Source organism: Giraffa tippelskirchi, chromosome 10 (genome assembly GCF_054371585.1).
Source record: "Giraffa tippelskirchi isolate mGirTip1 chromosome 10, T2T-mGirTip1v1.2.pri, whole genome shotgun sequence".
In the NCBI taxonomy this organism is placed as follows: domain Eukaryota; kingdom Metazoa; phylum Chordata; class Mammalia; order Artiodactyla; family Giraffidae; genus Giraffa; species Giraffa tippelskirchi.
In genome coordinates, this window is record NC_137284.1 from 146,511,284 (window position 1) to 146,529,174 (window position 17,891).

The 17,891-nt window shown below is 48.8% G+C and overlaps 1 protein-coding gene across 4 annotated transcripts in view; it reads right to left on the reverse strand.

The window, feature by feature from the left end:
- HIPK2 (homeodomain interacting protein kinase 2) overlaps positions 1 to 17,891 on the reverse strand; it is a 199,866-nt gene that overhangs the window by 124,246 nt on the left and 57,729 nt on the right. For all 4 annotated transcript variants that reach the window (XM_081533201.1, XM_081533200.1, XM_081533199.1 and 1 more), the window contains exon 2: positions 10,252 to 11,335. In XM_081533201.1, the coding sequence (XP_081389327.1) occupies positions 10,252 to 11,335 (1,084 nt within the window). The remainder of the gene's footprint in view (positions 1 to 10,251; positions 11,336 to 17,891) is intronic.

Below are 17,891 nucleotides of genomic sequence, written 5' to 3' on the forward strand. Positions count from 1 at the left end.
TCTAATTTTCTGTAAAGGTGTAATGGGACATGACAGATGTTGGCTGATTTCAGGGAACTAATCTGTTAAAAGCCAAGTCAGCTGTCCTCGGGTTTCAAATTGAACTCTCACAGGTGGAAAGGCAAGACGGAATGAACATTTTTGGTGAGATGTGTCTGCTCCCCAAAAGGCTGATTAAGTGGACCCGTATGATCCAGGTTTCGGGGGTGCTGGATGCCATGAGCCCAAGGTTTAGGGCAACGGTGAAAGGACTTGTAGGAAGAGACTATAAGAAGCTGGGCATGTGGGAGGGTTTCTGGTGTATAACAGTGTGAGTTGAGCTATAAACATACGAGGCCACTGAAACCATCCACCCATCCGTCTATTCATTCCTTCATCCATTCGTTTGGCCAGCTGGTCACCAGCCCATTTGACAAAGGTGTCTTGGGGACCAGCACCTACAATAGCTACTGAGCACCAATGGAGAGAACCCGCCTCCCCCTCACTGCTTCTGACAGACTCATGCTTCAGGCACCTCCCCCTGCTGAGGTATTTTTGCTCTCAGAGCCTGGCCCATCTTGCATGTCTAACCAGCGGGGTGGAGGCAAGATGCATTCTTTTTTTTTTTAAGCTTTTAAGTCAGATTTTTCAACTCCTCCAAGACCAGAATTTCGAGTTGAGTTCCGAATTCTTAGCCTCTAATACTTAAATTTGTCTACAAAGGCATTTCGCCTATATTCCCTTTCTATTTAAAAATGCCACCCTTGTAATTGGCGAGGAGAACAAAGTGGATCGCTGGACATGGGGCTGGAGCTCACACTTTGGTGGCTCCTGGGGCCCGTACCACGTTTCCCGCTGATCTCGGCCACAGTCATGTGGTCTGTTCTGCCTCACGGGCTCCTCTGCATCTGCTCAAGCCCACCCAGACCTTGAACAAGCTCGGCCCACACAAAGGCACAGGACGGTCAATGCCCCTGAGGGCCCTCAGTCTCGGGGTGGGGAGCCCCAGAGCCCAAGCCTCCCCTTGCCTGGGGCAAGATCCCTGAGGCCTGTAGCAGGCCCCTAACTCCCCGCGGTACCACCCCCCACCCCAGCTTCTTGAGGTCTTCTCCCACACAGACGTGCAGCACCCAAGCCCTGCCTTGGACTCTGCTTTGCGGATCTAACCCATGACAATTGCTTCTGCAATGTCACCATCTCCATCTCTACCCAGGAACGAGGGCCAGGGCCCAACACTCAACACTAGAGCCCAGCTCCTCCATCTGGCTTTAAGGCCCTGTGAGCCAGCCGCTGATGGGACCCAGGGAGGAAGGGAAGTCCAGACTGGAGATGCCCTGGGGAGGCTGAGGCTGGGCGTTTCCTCCTCCTCTGGAAGCCTGGTGAGGGGCTGCGGGAGGATGGCCGGGTCTGTCCCAGCTGTGAGGCAGAGATCCGCTGCTGGGGAAGGCCAAGGGCAGGTGGGAGGGGGGTGGCATTCAGTGGGGAGGGCACCCAGGACTCAGAATACGCGAGCGGCACCTAGGGAGACCGGACAGAGCCATTCAAAGGCTTCTGGGTTTAACAAGACATCTGCGCCGGGGCGGACCAGGACAGTGGAGCCCGACGCGCCCCTGCTGCCTCCCCGGGGGACAGCTCACTCCGTAACAGGCTTGGGGGTAGAGCCGCATAGCTGACGGCACTCCTACTTGTTTCTTGAAACCTCAACACAAAGCACAGTGTCTGGCACATCTTCGGAATTCAAAAAATTACTTGTTGGATCCAGAAATGAGGATTATGGCTTCAAACCCAGCTGTGGCTACGGGGAGAGTTAGTAACTACTTAGCTGTAAATGCTACATCGATTGCAGATTATGTAAAGAGTCATGTGTATTAATGTCTTTGCCAGGCATTAATGCTTCCCCACGCCCATCCACCCCCGTCACACCTCCCTCCTGACCACCCACTTGTCAGTTTACCAGCCCACATAAACCTCTCCTGTCCCATGCACCAACTATTTTTGGATCTTCACTGTCACCACCATTGAAGCAGAAAGGGTCTGACCACAAGGAATCTAACAACTGGGCCCCGAGGAGGGGCTGTCAGCCACTGAGGTGAAAGGTCAACAGTTCCATGCCAGGCTGTCAACAGTGGCCCCACTGCTCCCATTTTGACGGGGCAAGTAATAATGCCCTCTGTGGGGTGATGGACTCTGGGATCCAAGCCAACTTGAGCAACAGTTCTCAAAGGACAAAATAATAATTTTTAAAATGTAAATAAAGAAATAAAGCAGGAGGAAACTCCTGGAGGTGATGGATCTGTTTAGGGTACCAACTGCGGTAATAGTTTTACCTCCAAACTCTTCAAGTCTTCATTTGTAACAGGTACCTGGTTGGTACTGCAGGAGAAGGGTCCTTCAATCACACTTTGAAAACGACTGGTTCATACCCTGAGCTCAACAGTGGCTCCAGCCCTACCATCCTCAGGTTTGGGGACATGTGGATGGTAGTTCTGCAGCAAGGCAGAAAATTGGGTCAAGTTTCCGGGGCATCAACACTGCTTTTGCACCTGGGCCCTTGGCCTCCAGGGTCACTCTGGTTGGCTCATGTGATCTGTGAATGTATGTGGTTTTTCAGTGTCTGTGAAGTTGTGGGTATGTGTGTCCTTGTGTGTATATGCATGTTTGTTGCATGTGTCTGTGTGTCTCCCTCCATGCAGTGGGCATCCACGTACATCAGCATCTTTACTAGAGCTGAGAGCTAGCTTCTGTCACCAAGATGCTCACCAGCACACCTAGGTGTGCCTAAGTCATGTGTGGGTTTATATTGTGTCATCTGGGTTTATTTGCGTGACTGTGCACGTGTGTGTGTGTGTGTGTGTGTAAGAAGGACTAGAACACTGGGGTAGAGATACACTCAAAAAAAACCCGAGGGGTTCTCACTTTACTTCATACTAAAGCAAAATCCAATTTCCAATTATTTCACCACACAACTCAAGGTCCGAGAGAAAAGCAAGGGAAAACTAAAGATAACCTAACAGCCCAGATAACTTATTGATTACTTCTCCTCAGGAAAGAAATTGCAACTCTAAAAGCTTTCACATATTTATAAACCACCTCCTTCGTCTGGGTGAATGAGACTGCCAGTGGGTTGAAGATTTCACTCAATATTCTCAAGGGTAAACTAGCACCCTTTCTTGTTGTATCTACTAGTAATAAAAGACAAATTAACTGAAAAAACTAATGCCTGCAGTTGCTTTCAGAGCTCTTCTTTTCAGTCAAACCTAACTTCCACTCAGGAATCTTTTACGCTTTTTAATCTGCATGAGCTTTGCAGTTTTGCAAACTATTTTCATGGCTTTATTAAGTTATGCCCCTTTTCTGAAGTGACTTAAGGCATTTTGGAAGATGCCGTGTTCCCTGTTGATGGGGAGGAGGTGATGGCAGGTCCCCAGTGTGAGCTAACGAGATCAAGGTCAGCCCACAGGAGAGGAAACTGTCCCCTGGCCATGGACGAAGCACAGGCCCTGGTCATAATGGGAACCAGATGCGGGAGTGGGGATGGCTCACAGTGGATATTCTATCAATACACCGACTCAGGGGAACACAGTCAGCTGGGGATGCACAGGGCCAGGACTGGAGCTGAGATCTCTCAACTCTCCTCCCAGAGCCTGTTACTTTATAGCATTGGTGGGACTTGAAACCAGGTTCTGGAGGCCAGAGCCTCACAACTGTGCCTTAGGGAAAGCAGAGTCCATGAGCAAAAGACAGCAAGACAAACAAACAAACCTATTCCCTCTAGCCAACTCTGCAATCACAATACCAGAATTTAAAAGCATTAAAAATGTTCACAGGAATTTCCCTGGGTGTCCAGTGGTTAAGAATCTGCCTTCCAACGCAGGGGATGCAGGTTTGTTCCCTTGTAAGTGGAAGTAGTGACAGACTTTATTTTCTTGGGCTTCAAAGGATGGTGACTGTAGCCATGAAATTAAAAGAGGTTTGCTCCTTGGAAGCAAAGCTATGACGAACCTAGACAGTGTATTAGAAAACAGAGATACCACTTTGCCAACATAGGTCTGTACAGTCAGAGCTATGGTTTTTCCTGTAGTCATGTACAGATGTGAGAGTTGGACCATAAAAGAAGGCTGAATGCCAAAGAACTGATGCTTTTGAATTGTGGTGTTGGAGAAGACTCCTGACAGTCCCTTGGACAGCAAGGAGATCAAACCAATCAATCCTAAAGGAATTCAACCCTGAATATTCATTGGAAGGACTGATGCTGAAGCTGAAGCTCCAATATTTCAGCCACCTGATGTGAAGAGCTGACTCACTGGAAAAGACTCTGATGTTGGGAAAGGTTGAAGGCAAAAGGAGAAGGGGACGGCAGAGGATGAAATGGTTGGATAGCATCACCGACTTAATGGACATGAATTGAGCAAACTCCGGCATATAGTGGACAGAGGAGCCTGCTATGCTACAGGTTCACAGGGTCGAAAAGAGTCAGACATGACTTAGCGACGAACAACAACAACAAGAGGAACTAAGATCCCACACGCTCAAGGACAAAAGAAGCTCTGCACTGCAAGAAGGCCCAGCGCAGCCAAAAAAAACGTGTTCACATTTATACTGGCGGGGGTGGGGGAATCCCCATTATAATCTATGGCCTCTTCCCTTTATTCATGAATAGCTACTGTTGTCTCCTAGCCTCTGGGTTCTCCCAAACATTTTTCTGCCATTTCAACTGATTAAAGTGAAAGTGAAGCGAAGTCGCTCAGTCATGTCCGACTCTTTGTGACCCCATGGACTGTAGCCTACCACGCTCCTCTGTCCATAGGATTTTCCAGGCAAGAGTACTGGAGTGGTTTGCCATTTCCTTCTCCAGAGGATCTTCCCAACCCAGGGATTGAACCTGGGTCTCCCGCATTGTCGTTAGACGCTTTACCGTCCGGGCCACCAGGGAAGTCTTCACTAATATTCTTAACATCACTAAATTATTCATTTGTTAAATGCAAGCCCCTCAAGCCTCAATCAAAATTCTCCACCGTCCGCCTCCCTCACCTAACCCTTCCTTTCCAACCCAGGCCTCCGACTACTTGCAGGTCTCACGTCGTTTTCCCCACCCCCCACCATATTCCCTTATTTATTCCAGTCTCCATGCCTCTCAGGCTGCCCCCACCCCCATCTCACATTTCCTTTAAGACGGACCTCAACAGTCCTTCCATATATAGCTCGTGCTCTATAAATCTTCCCTATTAACCCATCTTGCAAAATCTTTCATTGACTTTGAATCTCTTTTACCGGTTTTTCTCATCACGGGTTCCCTAGAGTCTCAATGAGTATCTGCTAAGTGATCAAACATTTGCAATATCAAAGTATCAGAATTACACTCCAGGCAATCTGCTTGTGTCTTTTAATCTCCTCAGAGAAACCATAAACTCCTCCAGATTGGAAATCTTGTGTCTTATCTCTCCTACCCTTTAGTACATCCACCACAGGACAGACGGCAGGCACCCAATGAACATGTGATGAATTGAACTGAATTAAAATATATCTCCACCCCCAATTTGAAGATAATGTCTGAAACATTTTGAACCAGGCAAAAAAGGCTGGATTATTCTGAAGGAAAAGATCACTGGCCATTTTTTATGTCCTAAGTTTTTATGCACACACCCCCTTACTGCTTTGGTCCTGGTAATAGTCTTAAGTATTTCAGAGGAAATCTAGACAAGAGTATTTTGAACAGCTTGGAGCAGAAACAAACAAAAAATTCACACACTTTAATCACTATCTCCTGCCTGAATGGCATGTCTTTTTGTTTTTCCTGGGTAGAGTTTAATATTTAGTCTTGTTTTCAGTCTGCTGGTCACACTGACAGTGGAAATATCCCAGCATCAATTTATTGCTTGCTCCAAAAAAAGAAAAATAACCGGCACTGATGTAGAATCAAATGCAGTAGTCCCTCCCCCTTAATCATAGTCAACCTCAGTCCAAAAACATTAAGTGAAAAATTCCAGAAACAAACAATTCTTAAGTTTTAAATTGCCTGCTGTTTCGAGGAGTGTGATAAAATCTCACCAAGTTCCATTCTATCCCAGCCAGGACAGGAATCTTCCCTTCGCTCAGCATGTTCTGCCCATGAGCCCCAGCAGTGTCTCCTGGTAGCCAATTGGACGATCAGACTGACTGTGGTATGGCAGTGCTTGTGTTCAGGTAGCCCTTATTTTACTTAATAACAGCCCCAAACCACAAAAGTAGTGATGCTGGCAATTCAGAGATACCAAAGAGAAGCCATAAAGAGCTTCTTTTAAGTGAAAAGGTGAAAGTTCTTCATTTAATAAGGAAAGAAAAAAGGTATGCTGAGGTTGCTAAGATCTACGTCAAGAATGTTGTTGTTTAGTCACTAAGTCATATCTAACTCTTAGCAACCCCATGGACTGTATGTAGTCCGACAGACTCCTCTGTCCATGGAGGAGCTCCTCTGTCCTTGTTCCAACCCAGGGATCAACCCCGATTCTCCTGCTATTCTCCTGCATCTCCTGCCCTGGCAGGTGGATTCTTTACCACTGAGCCACCAGGGAACCCTCTGGGTCAGGAAGATCCCCTGGAGAAGGAAATGGCAATCCATTCTAGTATTTTTGCCTGAAAAACGCCATGGACCGAGGGGTCTGGTGGGCTACAGTCCATGGGGTTGCAAAGAGTTGGACACGACTGAGGACTAAGCACTGGGATTGGAATACATAGGTTCGGAACTATCCTCAGTTTCAAGCACCCACTGGGGGTCTTGGAACACAACCCAGAGGATGAGGCAGGGCCGCTGCAGGGAAATGGCAAGGGCCTCCCAGGTGTGTTCCCAGACCTGCCCGGGATTGCCTCCACATCCATTCCTTGGGGACACCACTAAGGAAATTCCTTTCTCCCTGAGTGGGCCTCTGACCACCTGCACAAGCTCACCTTTGACTCCCCGTGGTGAGTCTTGGGACATGTGCAAGGGGAAGACATCTCTGGGGCCCCCCCTGGAGAACTGGGGTGCAGTGGGTCTGGGGCAGGACTGTGGCGGAAGCAGGTTCTTAACAAACTCTTCAGGTGATTCTTATGTACAATAAAGCCTGAGGACCAGCATGGTCGGTTGGTTTAACAAAATAAGACCTTCAACTTGGAAGGTCAGGTTGGAAGGGGTTATCCATGCATCAGACAATGAAAACAAGCGGTCTTTCTTTCCTAAGAAACACACTGTCAGGCTTGCCTTACAGAATACCTACAGCAACGTGTTGGACCTCGACCGAGCACATGCCTAATAGCTGGGGAAAACTGTTTGCTTTCCAAGACTCACCTACTTTTCCAGGTACCTCCCCTCCCTCCCATGAGGACAGGAAGATCTCTACATCATAAGGTTTCCATATCACTAGGTGGGGAAGAGGGTGGGATGAGACATTTAGTACTGTCCATTAAAAACAGGGTAGGAAATGTAAACCTTCTTCCCTTTGAAAGTGGGATCCTTAAAGCAACTACGCATGCATGCTAAGTCGCTTCAGTCACGTCCGACTCTTTGTGACCCCATGGATTGTAGCCCGCCAGGCTCCTCCGCCCATGGGATTCTCCAGGCAAGGATACTGAAGTGAGTAGCCATGCCCGCCTCCAGGTGGTGGTGGTTTAGTCGCTAAGTCATGTCCGACTCTTTTGACACCATGGACTGTAGCCCTCCAGGCTCCTCTGTCCATGGGATTCTCCAGGCAAGAATACTGGAGTGGGTTGCCATTTCCTTTTCCAGGGGATCTTCCCGACCCAGGAATCGAACTGGGGTCTCCTGCATTGCAGGCAGATTCTTTACCAACTAAGCTGGTCTTCCCAACCCAGGGATTGAACCCAGGTCTCCTGCATTGCAGGTGGATTCTTTACCATCTGAGCCACCAGGGAAGCCCAAGAATACTGGAGTGGGTAGCTCTTCCTTTCTCCAGGAGAACCTTCCCAACCCAGGAATCGAACCGGAGTCTCCTGCATTGCAAGCAGATTCTTAACCAGCTGAGTGACCAGGGATGCCTGCTTTAAGTACGTACTGCCTTTCAAGCAGAGTTTTTAAAAGTCTTTTTACAAGTTGCTGTGCTCGATTTTTAGTAAACATGAATGAAGCCAGTATTCTTCACTAAATGGCATCAAATTAACAAATAATAAAAGCCTGAGCATCCTGACTCTGCTGCACTTCACCCTAAATTCAGGCCAAGACCCAGGAAGAAGTGGCTTCTGACATGCTGGTCCAGCATCCCCAAGTGTAGAGGGACAAGAGCTGCCCACAGTGCTGAATATCCCTCGGACGGGCAGGTGAGCCTACATGATGCCACCCAGAGCGCACGTTGAGAGAAGGGCACTTTCAAGAGAATGCCTGCCATCCCAGCCCTGCCCAACCACCTCCTTCATGCCCTCCTCTAGGGTCCTCAAGCCCGGGCTCCCTTCTGCGGCGGCCATGGCACCAGGCTCACAGCCTCCTTCTTTGCCTGGCTCCAGGGCTGAGGGTCCGACAGCTGACCACAGAGGCTTAAGAAGCAGATGAGTGCAGAGGAACCGGGTGAGCAATACAGATCCACCCCTCCAGAAACCCAGGGGACACAGACGTGAGGCTCTTCCCTGGATGCTCAAGAAGGGATGGGGGGATGGTGGTGGATGGAACAGGTGGAATGGCCTACAAACCTGTCTGAGTCAGGACTGAGATAAGGGAGGTGGGGAGGCCATGGGGATGCCTGTCTCGTGGCCACAGACCATCCAGGGGAGGGAGTGCGAGGTCATGGATGGAGACCCAAGGGTGAGGGCCAGGCTGGGTCAGGAGACCATGGGGGTGAGGGCAACTGTGCAGATCTGGCCGGATGGAGGGGTGGGCAGATGGGAAGACAAGGTGAGGAGGCGCCAAGATGGCCTTGGAATGGGTTGATGGGCTGGCTGTGCCCTTGTGGCTGGTACACACTCACCTCCTCCATGGCCGGGAGTGCACCCTTGGGGGCCGGGCCCACAGGGCCTGGGCACAATGAAGTCGAGGGATTCAGGTTTTACCGCCCACGTGTCAACCTCCTAAATGTGTTGTCAGCCCCCATCTTCTTGTGGGGGTTTCAGTTTTGTTTCTTGTCAACCTCCATGTGTCTTGGACCGTGCAAACATTCCCTCAAGTGCAGCCCACTGCCATCTCCCAGAACAGACTCACTTGTTCCTGTTCCTATCCAAGCCCTGGGTGCCCATCACATGCCGGACTCAGAGCCGAGCACCCAAGCCATATTCCGGCTCCATCATCCAACAGCTCCACACGGCTGCATGCTGGGAGCCCCAGGAGAGCCGTGACAATCACCCGTGCAGGACACCTCCCCGAGAGACGTCCATTCAGCTTGTGGGGACGGGGACCTAAATCAGGTTTGTTTGTTTTTTAAAGCTCTGTCCACCCACCAGTGACTCTGACACAGAGCCAAGGGTGGGAAGCTGTATATATACTACAGACTCCAGGATGGTGAGGGCCTTGCCCCTGCTGTCCTGGCTGTGTTCCTGTCCCCAGCACTGTGCCTTGCTCATGTTAGAAGTGAAATAAATCCTTGTTGAGCGAAGGAATGGAAGTTTCACATTTTCCCACCAAGAGTGTTATAATCCTCCTCCTGACCCCAGACCTGGAGTTCTCCCATCACCAGAGCAGGCTGCCTGGTCCCCAGGCTACAGACCCTTCCCTTGGCCTCCTCCTTCTACAGGGACATAGGGCCACCTTCTCAGAGCATCACTTTCATCCCATTACCCTCTGTTGCTCAAATGCTTCGGCACTTACTCCATGTTTACAGACGCAACTGCAACCCCTTAGTCTGGTAGCTAAGACCCTAGCATCCTGGTCCCAACCTATCCTTGTGATCAGGTCTCCCACCCACCATGGATCCTCTGTTCTGGCCAGGTGGGTGGTCCTCCTGGTCTGCTGTGAGTCTTTTTGGGCACTTTGCTGGAGCGACTTCATAATGTGTGTCCCTCTCTCTCCTTCACCTGCATCTGGATTCTATCCGTCCATGATTACCTGACTACCCTGCCATCCCTTTGCTCTTAGCCTCAGCCCCACCCTGCCAGGAATCCCCCCCAACTCTGAACATCTACGCCAAGAATCTTACTTGGCTCTGTTTTTACGAGACTTCTAACCATCGTTTCCAAGTGCACATGTCCTAATTTCCCCACTAAATCGTGACCAATGAGAGCAGCAATTTTCTCTCTCCAGCAGTGACCAACACAGCACAGGCTTTGCGAGTGCCGCTGGGCATTCAGCATCTCTTATCTCAGGGCACATGGCCTTACCTGTAATATCTAGACTGTAGGTAGGTGGAGCACACGGCCTTGGACACGTGACTGGCAGAACCGAAGTCGATGACCTTGACCCTGTACGGCTGTCTGGATGGATCCACCAACATGATGTTCTCCGGCTTGAGGTCGGCGTGGATAAGACCTAGACTTTTCAGTTTCATCAGGGCGGTGGCGACCTGCTGGAGGACCGGGCGAATGTACTTGAGGGGCAAGGGGCTGAACTTGTTCTGCTTCAGAAAGTCATAGAGATTCTGCTCCAGCATCTCGAACACCAAGCACGTGTGGTTCTTGTGCTGGAAGCACTCGTAGGCGCGGACGAAGTTGTAGTCGTCGGCGCTCTCAGTGCTCAGGCGGGCCAGGATGCTCACCTCAATCTGACCTTGGCGGGCGTACGACGGGTGGTTCTTCAGGATCTTGATGGCCACGATCTCATTGGTGCCCCGCTTCCAGCACTTGACCACTTGCCCGAACGTCCCTCGGCCCAGGAACTCTAAGACCTCGTATGTGTTGGTCATGGAGCACAGCACCTCATGCTGGACCAGCTGGTAATCCCCCTCGCTGTTGGAGCCGCTGTTTTTGGAGGTGGCAGTCGAGGTGGTGGCAGTGGCTACAGTGGCCCCGCTCGCATTGTTCTGAATCATGGGCGGGTGCTCTTCGATGATCTGCACGCTGCTCGTGTTCTCGATCTCCTCACTCTTCCGCTTGAGTCCACATTTTTGGTAGGTGTCAAGAAGGCTCACAGTGCTGCGACGCATGAGGTTGTGTGGCCCGCCGAGGACGGGCCCGGAGGCGGAAGTGCTGCTGGCTGAGGTCACGACGATGTGCCCAGTGCTTCCTGGGAAGATGATGGTCTGCTCGTACGGGAGGCTGGGGTTGGGGATGGGCAGGGAGGCGCTGACGGTCGCGGCGGCTGGCTGGGACGGTGGCGCGTTCTTGCTCGGGCCGTACACTTTGCTGTGGGAGCCGTACCCGGTCATGTCCCAGCTGGAACTCGGCTCTACTTTCAGTTTCTTCACGCTACAGAAGGCACTTGATTGAAGGGTGTGAGGGGAGAAAGCTTGCACATGTGAGGCCATACCTGCGGAGGGAGGAAAGAGATACGTTAGTCGCCCTTGCGTGAATGAACGTGGCACAGCCCCCTGGGTTCTGACCGGCAGCATGGGTCCTAGAGAATACTGTCTCCTCACTTCAAAACAAGGGCGAAGGGGCTTCCCTGGTGGTCCGGGGGTGAAGAATCTGCCTTGCGACGCAGGGGGACTCCGGTTCGATCCCTGGTCGGGGAAGATCCCACATGCCGCGGGGCGACTAACCCCGTGCGTCACAACTACTGAGGCTTGCACGCCCTAGAGCCTGTGCTCCACAACCAGAGACACCACTGCAACAAGAAGCCCGGGCACCGCAACTAGAGAGGAGCCCCCGCTCGTCACAACTTCAGAAAGCCCGCATGCAGCGATGAAGACCCAGCGCAGCCAAAAAATAAATTAATTAAAAAAAAAAAAAGGTTGGAAGATCGAATCTATTCCATCCAGAAGCCTGTGGGCTCAGGGAGTTCCGGTAGAAGACTCGTAGGGTGGGAATACGGCCAAGTCTCAGAGATGGAATTAAAATACCAGAACTTAGTTCATTATGTTGGGGTTTTTTTCTAATAAATATTGTCTGCGATAAAAACAAATTCTTCCTCAGTTCTCATCGGGTGGCAACCCAGTTAAAACTGAAGGCTGCCTCAGGTGGCCTAGTTACCTGTCCTATACTTAGCTGTCTCACACGGTCGGGTACTCCCTGCCCGTACACAGGCCCTGCAAGTGTCAGGCTTGCTCATCTGAGGAAAAAGCTTCCCACACAGGTCCAATCACGGAGCCACTCATGATCTGCTAGCTTCCGGATGAACCATAATTACCCCCTGGTGTCTCAGTCACCTTAAATCATTCTGTAGGGTTGAGTCGACCAGCAGTTGGTCTGACGTTTTCATTGAGATAGTCTGAATCATTTTATCAACTTTTTCTGGGGGGAGGGGAGGGGAAGGCTAGGGGGAATGGGTAGCATAATTCGTGGGCTCTATTTACTCATTTTTCCTGCTAAAGTCATGTATCAATCAATTTATCTAGAAAGTACTATTATTTTATATCAAAACCTCACCCACAATTTAAGGAACGTCAGTCATCTAGAAGACAATAACTACGGAACAGCTGTGCAATTTATAACTATGGTGATGCTGGACACAAACAAAAATTCATAGACAATGAATTAAGGAAAAGTAACGAGGCGATGAGGAAGGGTAAGTCCTTACAGGTAAAAGCAGATATAAACACTGCCCATCTTCTAAAGTGTAGTTAAGAAACATTTCCTATAAAACCACATAGAAAGTGGGGCTTCTCTTGAGCACCATCGGTGTTTAGCGATCCTAGTGTGTGTCTTTCTGACCCCCTAGCATTGCCTGTGGGTGGTTATTTAACATTTTCCCTTTGACCTCATCTACCTTTTCTCTCAGCAACAACCCACGTTCCACGTTGTCCAGAAGCCTGAGGCCAGCAGCCTTGCTTTCCACTTCTATTCTCTTCATTTTGAAACACCCCTGAATTTATCCCCACCCTCTATCCTCTCTTCCATCTCTCCGGTCTCAGGAGAAGAAGGGTCTCCCTGTTCTGACACTAAAAGTTCCCCCGATTCTCAGGATTCAGCCTCTCCCATTTCCTTTTGAACTCCCTCCATGGTCTGTTCTCTTTCGGTTTTCAATTTCTCTGTGTTAAACTGCATCCAAGTTCTTAGCAGGTACTTAATACAGTTTTGCCAAAAGAATCAAAGAGTCTTTTTCTTCTGCCTTCACATTGTACACATGGACACTCTCAGCTTGGAAGGGAAGAGGAGTACCAGCTGTCTCCTTCCCTTTTGATCCTTCCCTTCTTCTCACCTGTAATCAGTGGTTGATGCTCCCTTGTCTTTAAGGCTCACTCCTTAATCCCTCTCCACCCACGCACACATACACACTGCACAGGAGTGTGCTCTTAAAGGTAAACGATTTCCTAATTGCCCAATCCAAAGGCCTTTTTTCAGCCTGTATTCTCTTTGCCCTCTCGGCAGCTGACCAATCTGATACTGCTGACCATGACTTCCTTCTTGATGCTCTTATCTGCGTGGCCTGTGAATCTGTAAACTCCCCATCCCACGTCTGATTGCATACGTGCTGGCTGCCTCCTCTTCCTCCTTTAAAATGAGGGCATTGCCAGTGTTTGGACTTTGCTCTCTCTGGAGTTAAGCTCTAGTCTCCATGCAGGCGACCCCCACACCTTCATCACAGGCCACATGCTCTCTTGTGCCTTCCAGGAAGGTTATGTCTGCCTCCTGCTACAATATCATAGATGATCTTCCAAAGATGAACTCCTTATCTTTTCCTAAAAATCTAGCCATTTCACCTCCGTGATCACGTCCCCATGTCTGTTCATAAAATATTCTTCTAGTCACTTGGTTCCAAAACTGTGGATTTGCCTTTGATGAGGATTCTTTGCCTCCATGGACAAGAAGGTGCAGACTCTTATTCCTCCATCCTCCAAAATGTCTCTCGTAACCATCTCTTTGTTTCTGTCCTTGCTGCCACTTCCAGAGTGAAAACATTTATCACTCGCCAGTAGAGCAAAGCAAGCACAGACATCTGGCCTACCTGAGTGCTCGCTCTTCCTCCTAATCTACCCATATTCAGCCACCAGATTATCTTCCTAGAACATTTCTAAGCATGTCATTCCTCTGTCCAAAAACTTTCAATGATTCCTTAGTGTCTAGAAGATAAATTTGAGGACTCTTAACACCTTCACTGGAGAAGGCAATGGCACCCCACTCCAGTACTCTTGCCTGGGAAACCCCATGGACGGAGGAGCCTGGTGGGCTACAGCCCATGGGGTCGAGAAGAGTCAGACACGACTGAGCAACTTCACTTTCACTTTTCACTTTCATGCACTGGAGAAGGAAATGGCAACCCACTCCAGTATTCTTGCCTGGAGAATCCCAGGGATGAAGGAGCCTGGTGGGCTGCCGTCTATGGGGTCGCACAGAGTCGGACACGACTAAAGCGACTTAGCAGCAGCAGCAGCAACACCTTCACATTTTGATTTTAACTGCTTTGCTGGCTTTTCCTCCAACTATTAACCTTCCTGAACCCTCAGCTCTAATTAAGCTGTTCTACTCACTGTTTCTAGATTGTCTCTTTTGTTTCCTACCACCATGCTCTTATGCAGTGCCCCCTACCCCCGTTTGGCATGCCTTCACCACTTCTCTCAACTTATCCAAAGATAAAACAATTCAGATGCCTCTTCTCCCCGGACACCTCCAACCCACAATGATATTCCCAATTCTCCGTTTCTAAGACACTTACCACGTGCACCGCCCGTTTGCTCACAAATTCATTTCTACCTTGCAGAATATCTTGTCTTGAGTTGAATGACTTAGCTTTTGTGCTATGTAACTTTTCCCATGTTTAAGTCATGTTTCTATAACCAGGCTACATTCAGAGGGCACGTAGTACAGTTTATACCTCATACTTCTTTTTCCCCCCAGCATTAAGCCACGATTGTTATATATAGGAGGCACTCAGTTGATGGAATGAAGCACTCTATCTAACCAGGCCTCCAGGAGAGCTTAGTTCTCTACCAATAGAGTAATCACCAGTCACAAGTACCTATGGAACCTGGCCTCTCTCTGGAGAATAAAGAAAAACCTTTTTATACTTTTCCACCCAAACCAGGGCAGAGCCTAGGTAGCTCCTGTTCTGGTGTCAGCAACCACATGCTATCTATACTTCATCCTGGATGTGCTCTGACTTCCCAGGGCCAACCTCAGCTCAACACCCAACACCTGCTCTGAACCCACCTTGACCCTGACCTCAAAGATCTGACAGAGGTTTCCTGTCTTGTTTGGTTCCTGAACTCCAGTATCTACTTGTGTGACATGACTACATTTCTGTAGACAGCCTTCTGCCTGACAAGACTATTCTGGCTTGCTTATTCAGAATTCACACTTAGCCTGTTTCTTCCTACCGTACTTTTTGTTCAAGTCAATTTCCCCTCAATTCTACAATAGCACAGAAAATGACTATTCTATATATATATCAGTATTAAATAACCATACTGTTCTAGATCAAACCAGTCAATCCCAAAGGAAATCAACCCTGAATATTCATTGGAAGGATTCATGTTGAAGCCGAAGCTCTAATACTTTGGCCATCTGATCCAAAGAGCCAACTCGTTGGAAAAGATCCTGATGCTGGGAAAGACTGAAGGCAGGAGGAGAAGGGGACAACAGAGGATGAGATGTTGGATGGCATCACTGACTCAATGGACATGAGTTTGAGCAAACTCTGGGAGATGGTGAAGGACAGGGAAACCTGGCGTGCTGCACAGTCCATGGGGTCTCAAAGAGTCAGACATAGACGTGACTGAGCGAATGAACAACAACTGTTCCAGATATTTTACACAATATATAAATGACCAATCCCTTGGCTTTTGGTAACTTTATCCCTGAAAAGGCAAAGCAGTAAGCATTTCCTTTATTCTTTGGTATGAAGCTTGCCCCTAACTTCTTCATCCTTGGTATTTCGAGGCAGGAGGACTAAGGCCAAGGAATTGCAGGGGGAGGGGGGCGGGCTGTGCAGTGAAGAGGTCAAAAGTGGCAGAAGAAACATGCTGAAGTTACATAAAGGAGATGCAATTCTATTCTCTGTTTTCACTGTTTCAAAAAATCTTGGTGGAAAGGCCAGGGTATAGAAGTGGAATTTTACAAAGGGGAAGAGAATGGCTTATGACTTGTTTGCTACTGGGATGACAGCCAAGGGTTATAAAATTGTGGAAATTGTCATTTGCTATCTCTGGTGACAGAGTCCCAGGATCAGACAGGAGATCTGCATGGCTAGAGACGCCCTTTGCCACACCAACCTGGCCTGGTATGGCCACTGCTGCCCCTTCATAAGATCAGCAGCCACTGTTGTAAGAACCAGTCACAAGTCCTGATACAGTCTTACTTCCCAACCCCCTAGCTTTATGAGATGTAACAGACATATGAAATTGTGGAAGTTTGATGCGTACAACGTGATGATTTGGTACACGTTGATATTGCAAAATGATAATCATAAGTTACCACCTCCATCACCTCACACCTTACCTTTTGTGTGTGTGTGTGTGTGGTGAGAACATTTAAGATTTACTCTCTTAGGAACTTTCAAGGATACAATACAGCTTGTTAACTACAGTCATCAGATTGTACATTACATCCCCAAGCTTACTTATCTTGGAGCTGGAGGTTTGCCAATACAGTCGCATTACCCTTATTCTTTAGCAGAGGTCATTTTGCTCTGCGAAGCTAACTGCTCAAAGAAAATTTAGCGAAAGAAAGTTTCCAATAATAATAACAACAATAATTTACTTTTAAATCTCCAACCTATAAGGGATAAAAGACTGCTGGAAGCTGCGTAGCTTAGTCTTAATCCTCCAGGAATAACCAAACTTATCCAAACACATCTTTTTGAGAGTATTTTTCTGGAACAAAACCTCCTGATTAATGGAGTCCCCGGGGGGCCCAATCCACACCTTTTGCATTCAATTTATTCGCATCCCCAAGGCTGGGGGCGAAGAAGGCGACAATGTTGATGCTTCCCACTCTAGGAAGAGCTATTTCCTCTCATCTCTTTCTTTTTGGCTGCACTGGGTCTTTGTTGCTTTGCACGGGCTTTCTCTAGTTGCGCTGAGCAGGGTCCACTCTCTACTCAGGCTCGGGCTTCTCACTGCGGAGGCTTCTCTTGTTGAGGAGCACAGGCTCTAGGGCACGCAGGCTTCAGGAGTTGTGGTGAATGGGATTAGCAGCTCTGAGGAGTGCAACAAAGTTGTGGGATCTTCCCGGACCAGGGATCGAATCTGTGTCCCCCTGGCTGGCGGAAGGATTCTTACCCACTGCGCCACCAGGGAAGTCCTGTTTCATTTCTCTCTCTGTTGAACTCTGTACTCTCCAAGGCCTGCCACCTTTCTTATTGGTCAATTTTCTTTTCAGAAAAGGCAGGGGGTTTAATGGACATTTTCAGTTTGATCTTACGGCACAATCTCAATTGCTTTGTAAGTCATCTCTGCCCTTCCTATTTGGCTCTTGGAAGAGAAAGAGAATTTTTCTCTTCCTTCCGTGGGAGACTGGGGTGTGAGGGCGGGTTCTGAGCTCATGAGGAGTGAGGGACCTGGGAAATCACTGTAGGATAAATCTGCAAAACTCAACACCTGCTCCCTAGAGGGGCCACGAGAGCCAGACTAATTCACGAAAGTCTGTGTAGCCTCCCAAGGTAACTCCTGACACGATGGCTGCACTGTCACTCAAATGAACGCACAGCCGGGCACCATCATTTAGAACTCCGGCCCTGTGACCATCTGTCTCACAACCAGGTCAAAAGCATCAACACTGACTATTAGATATTCATCAGGGCCTTGTGTGCTTTTTAATGTTACTGATACAAGTTTATGTGGATGCTATAAAAGTGACCAGTAAGAGGCACTTAAATTTATTAAAGTTTAAGTCAACTAATACAACTGTATGTAATATATTCTTCCTTGCATAGGGCAAATGAAATACAGCCCCAACAAAATGGGCATTAAGATACACCCTATAGTCAG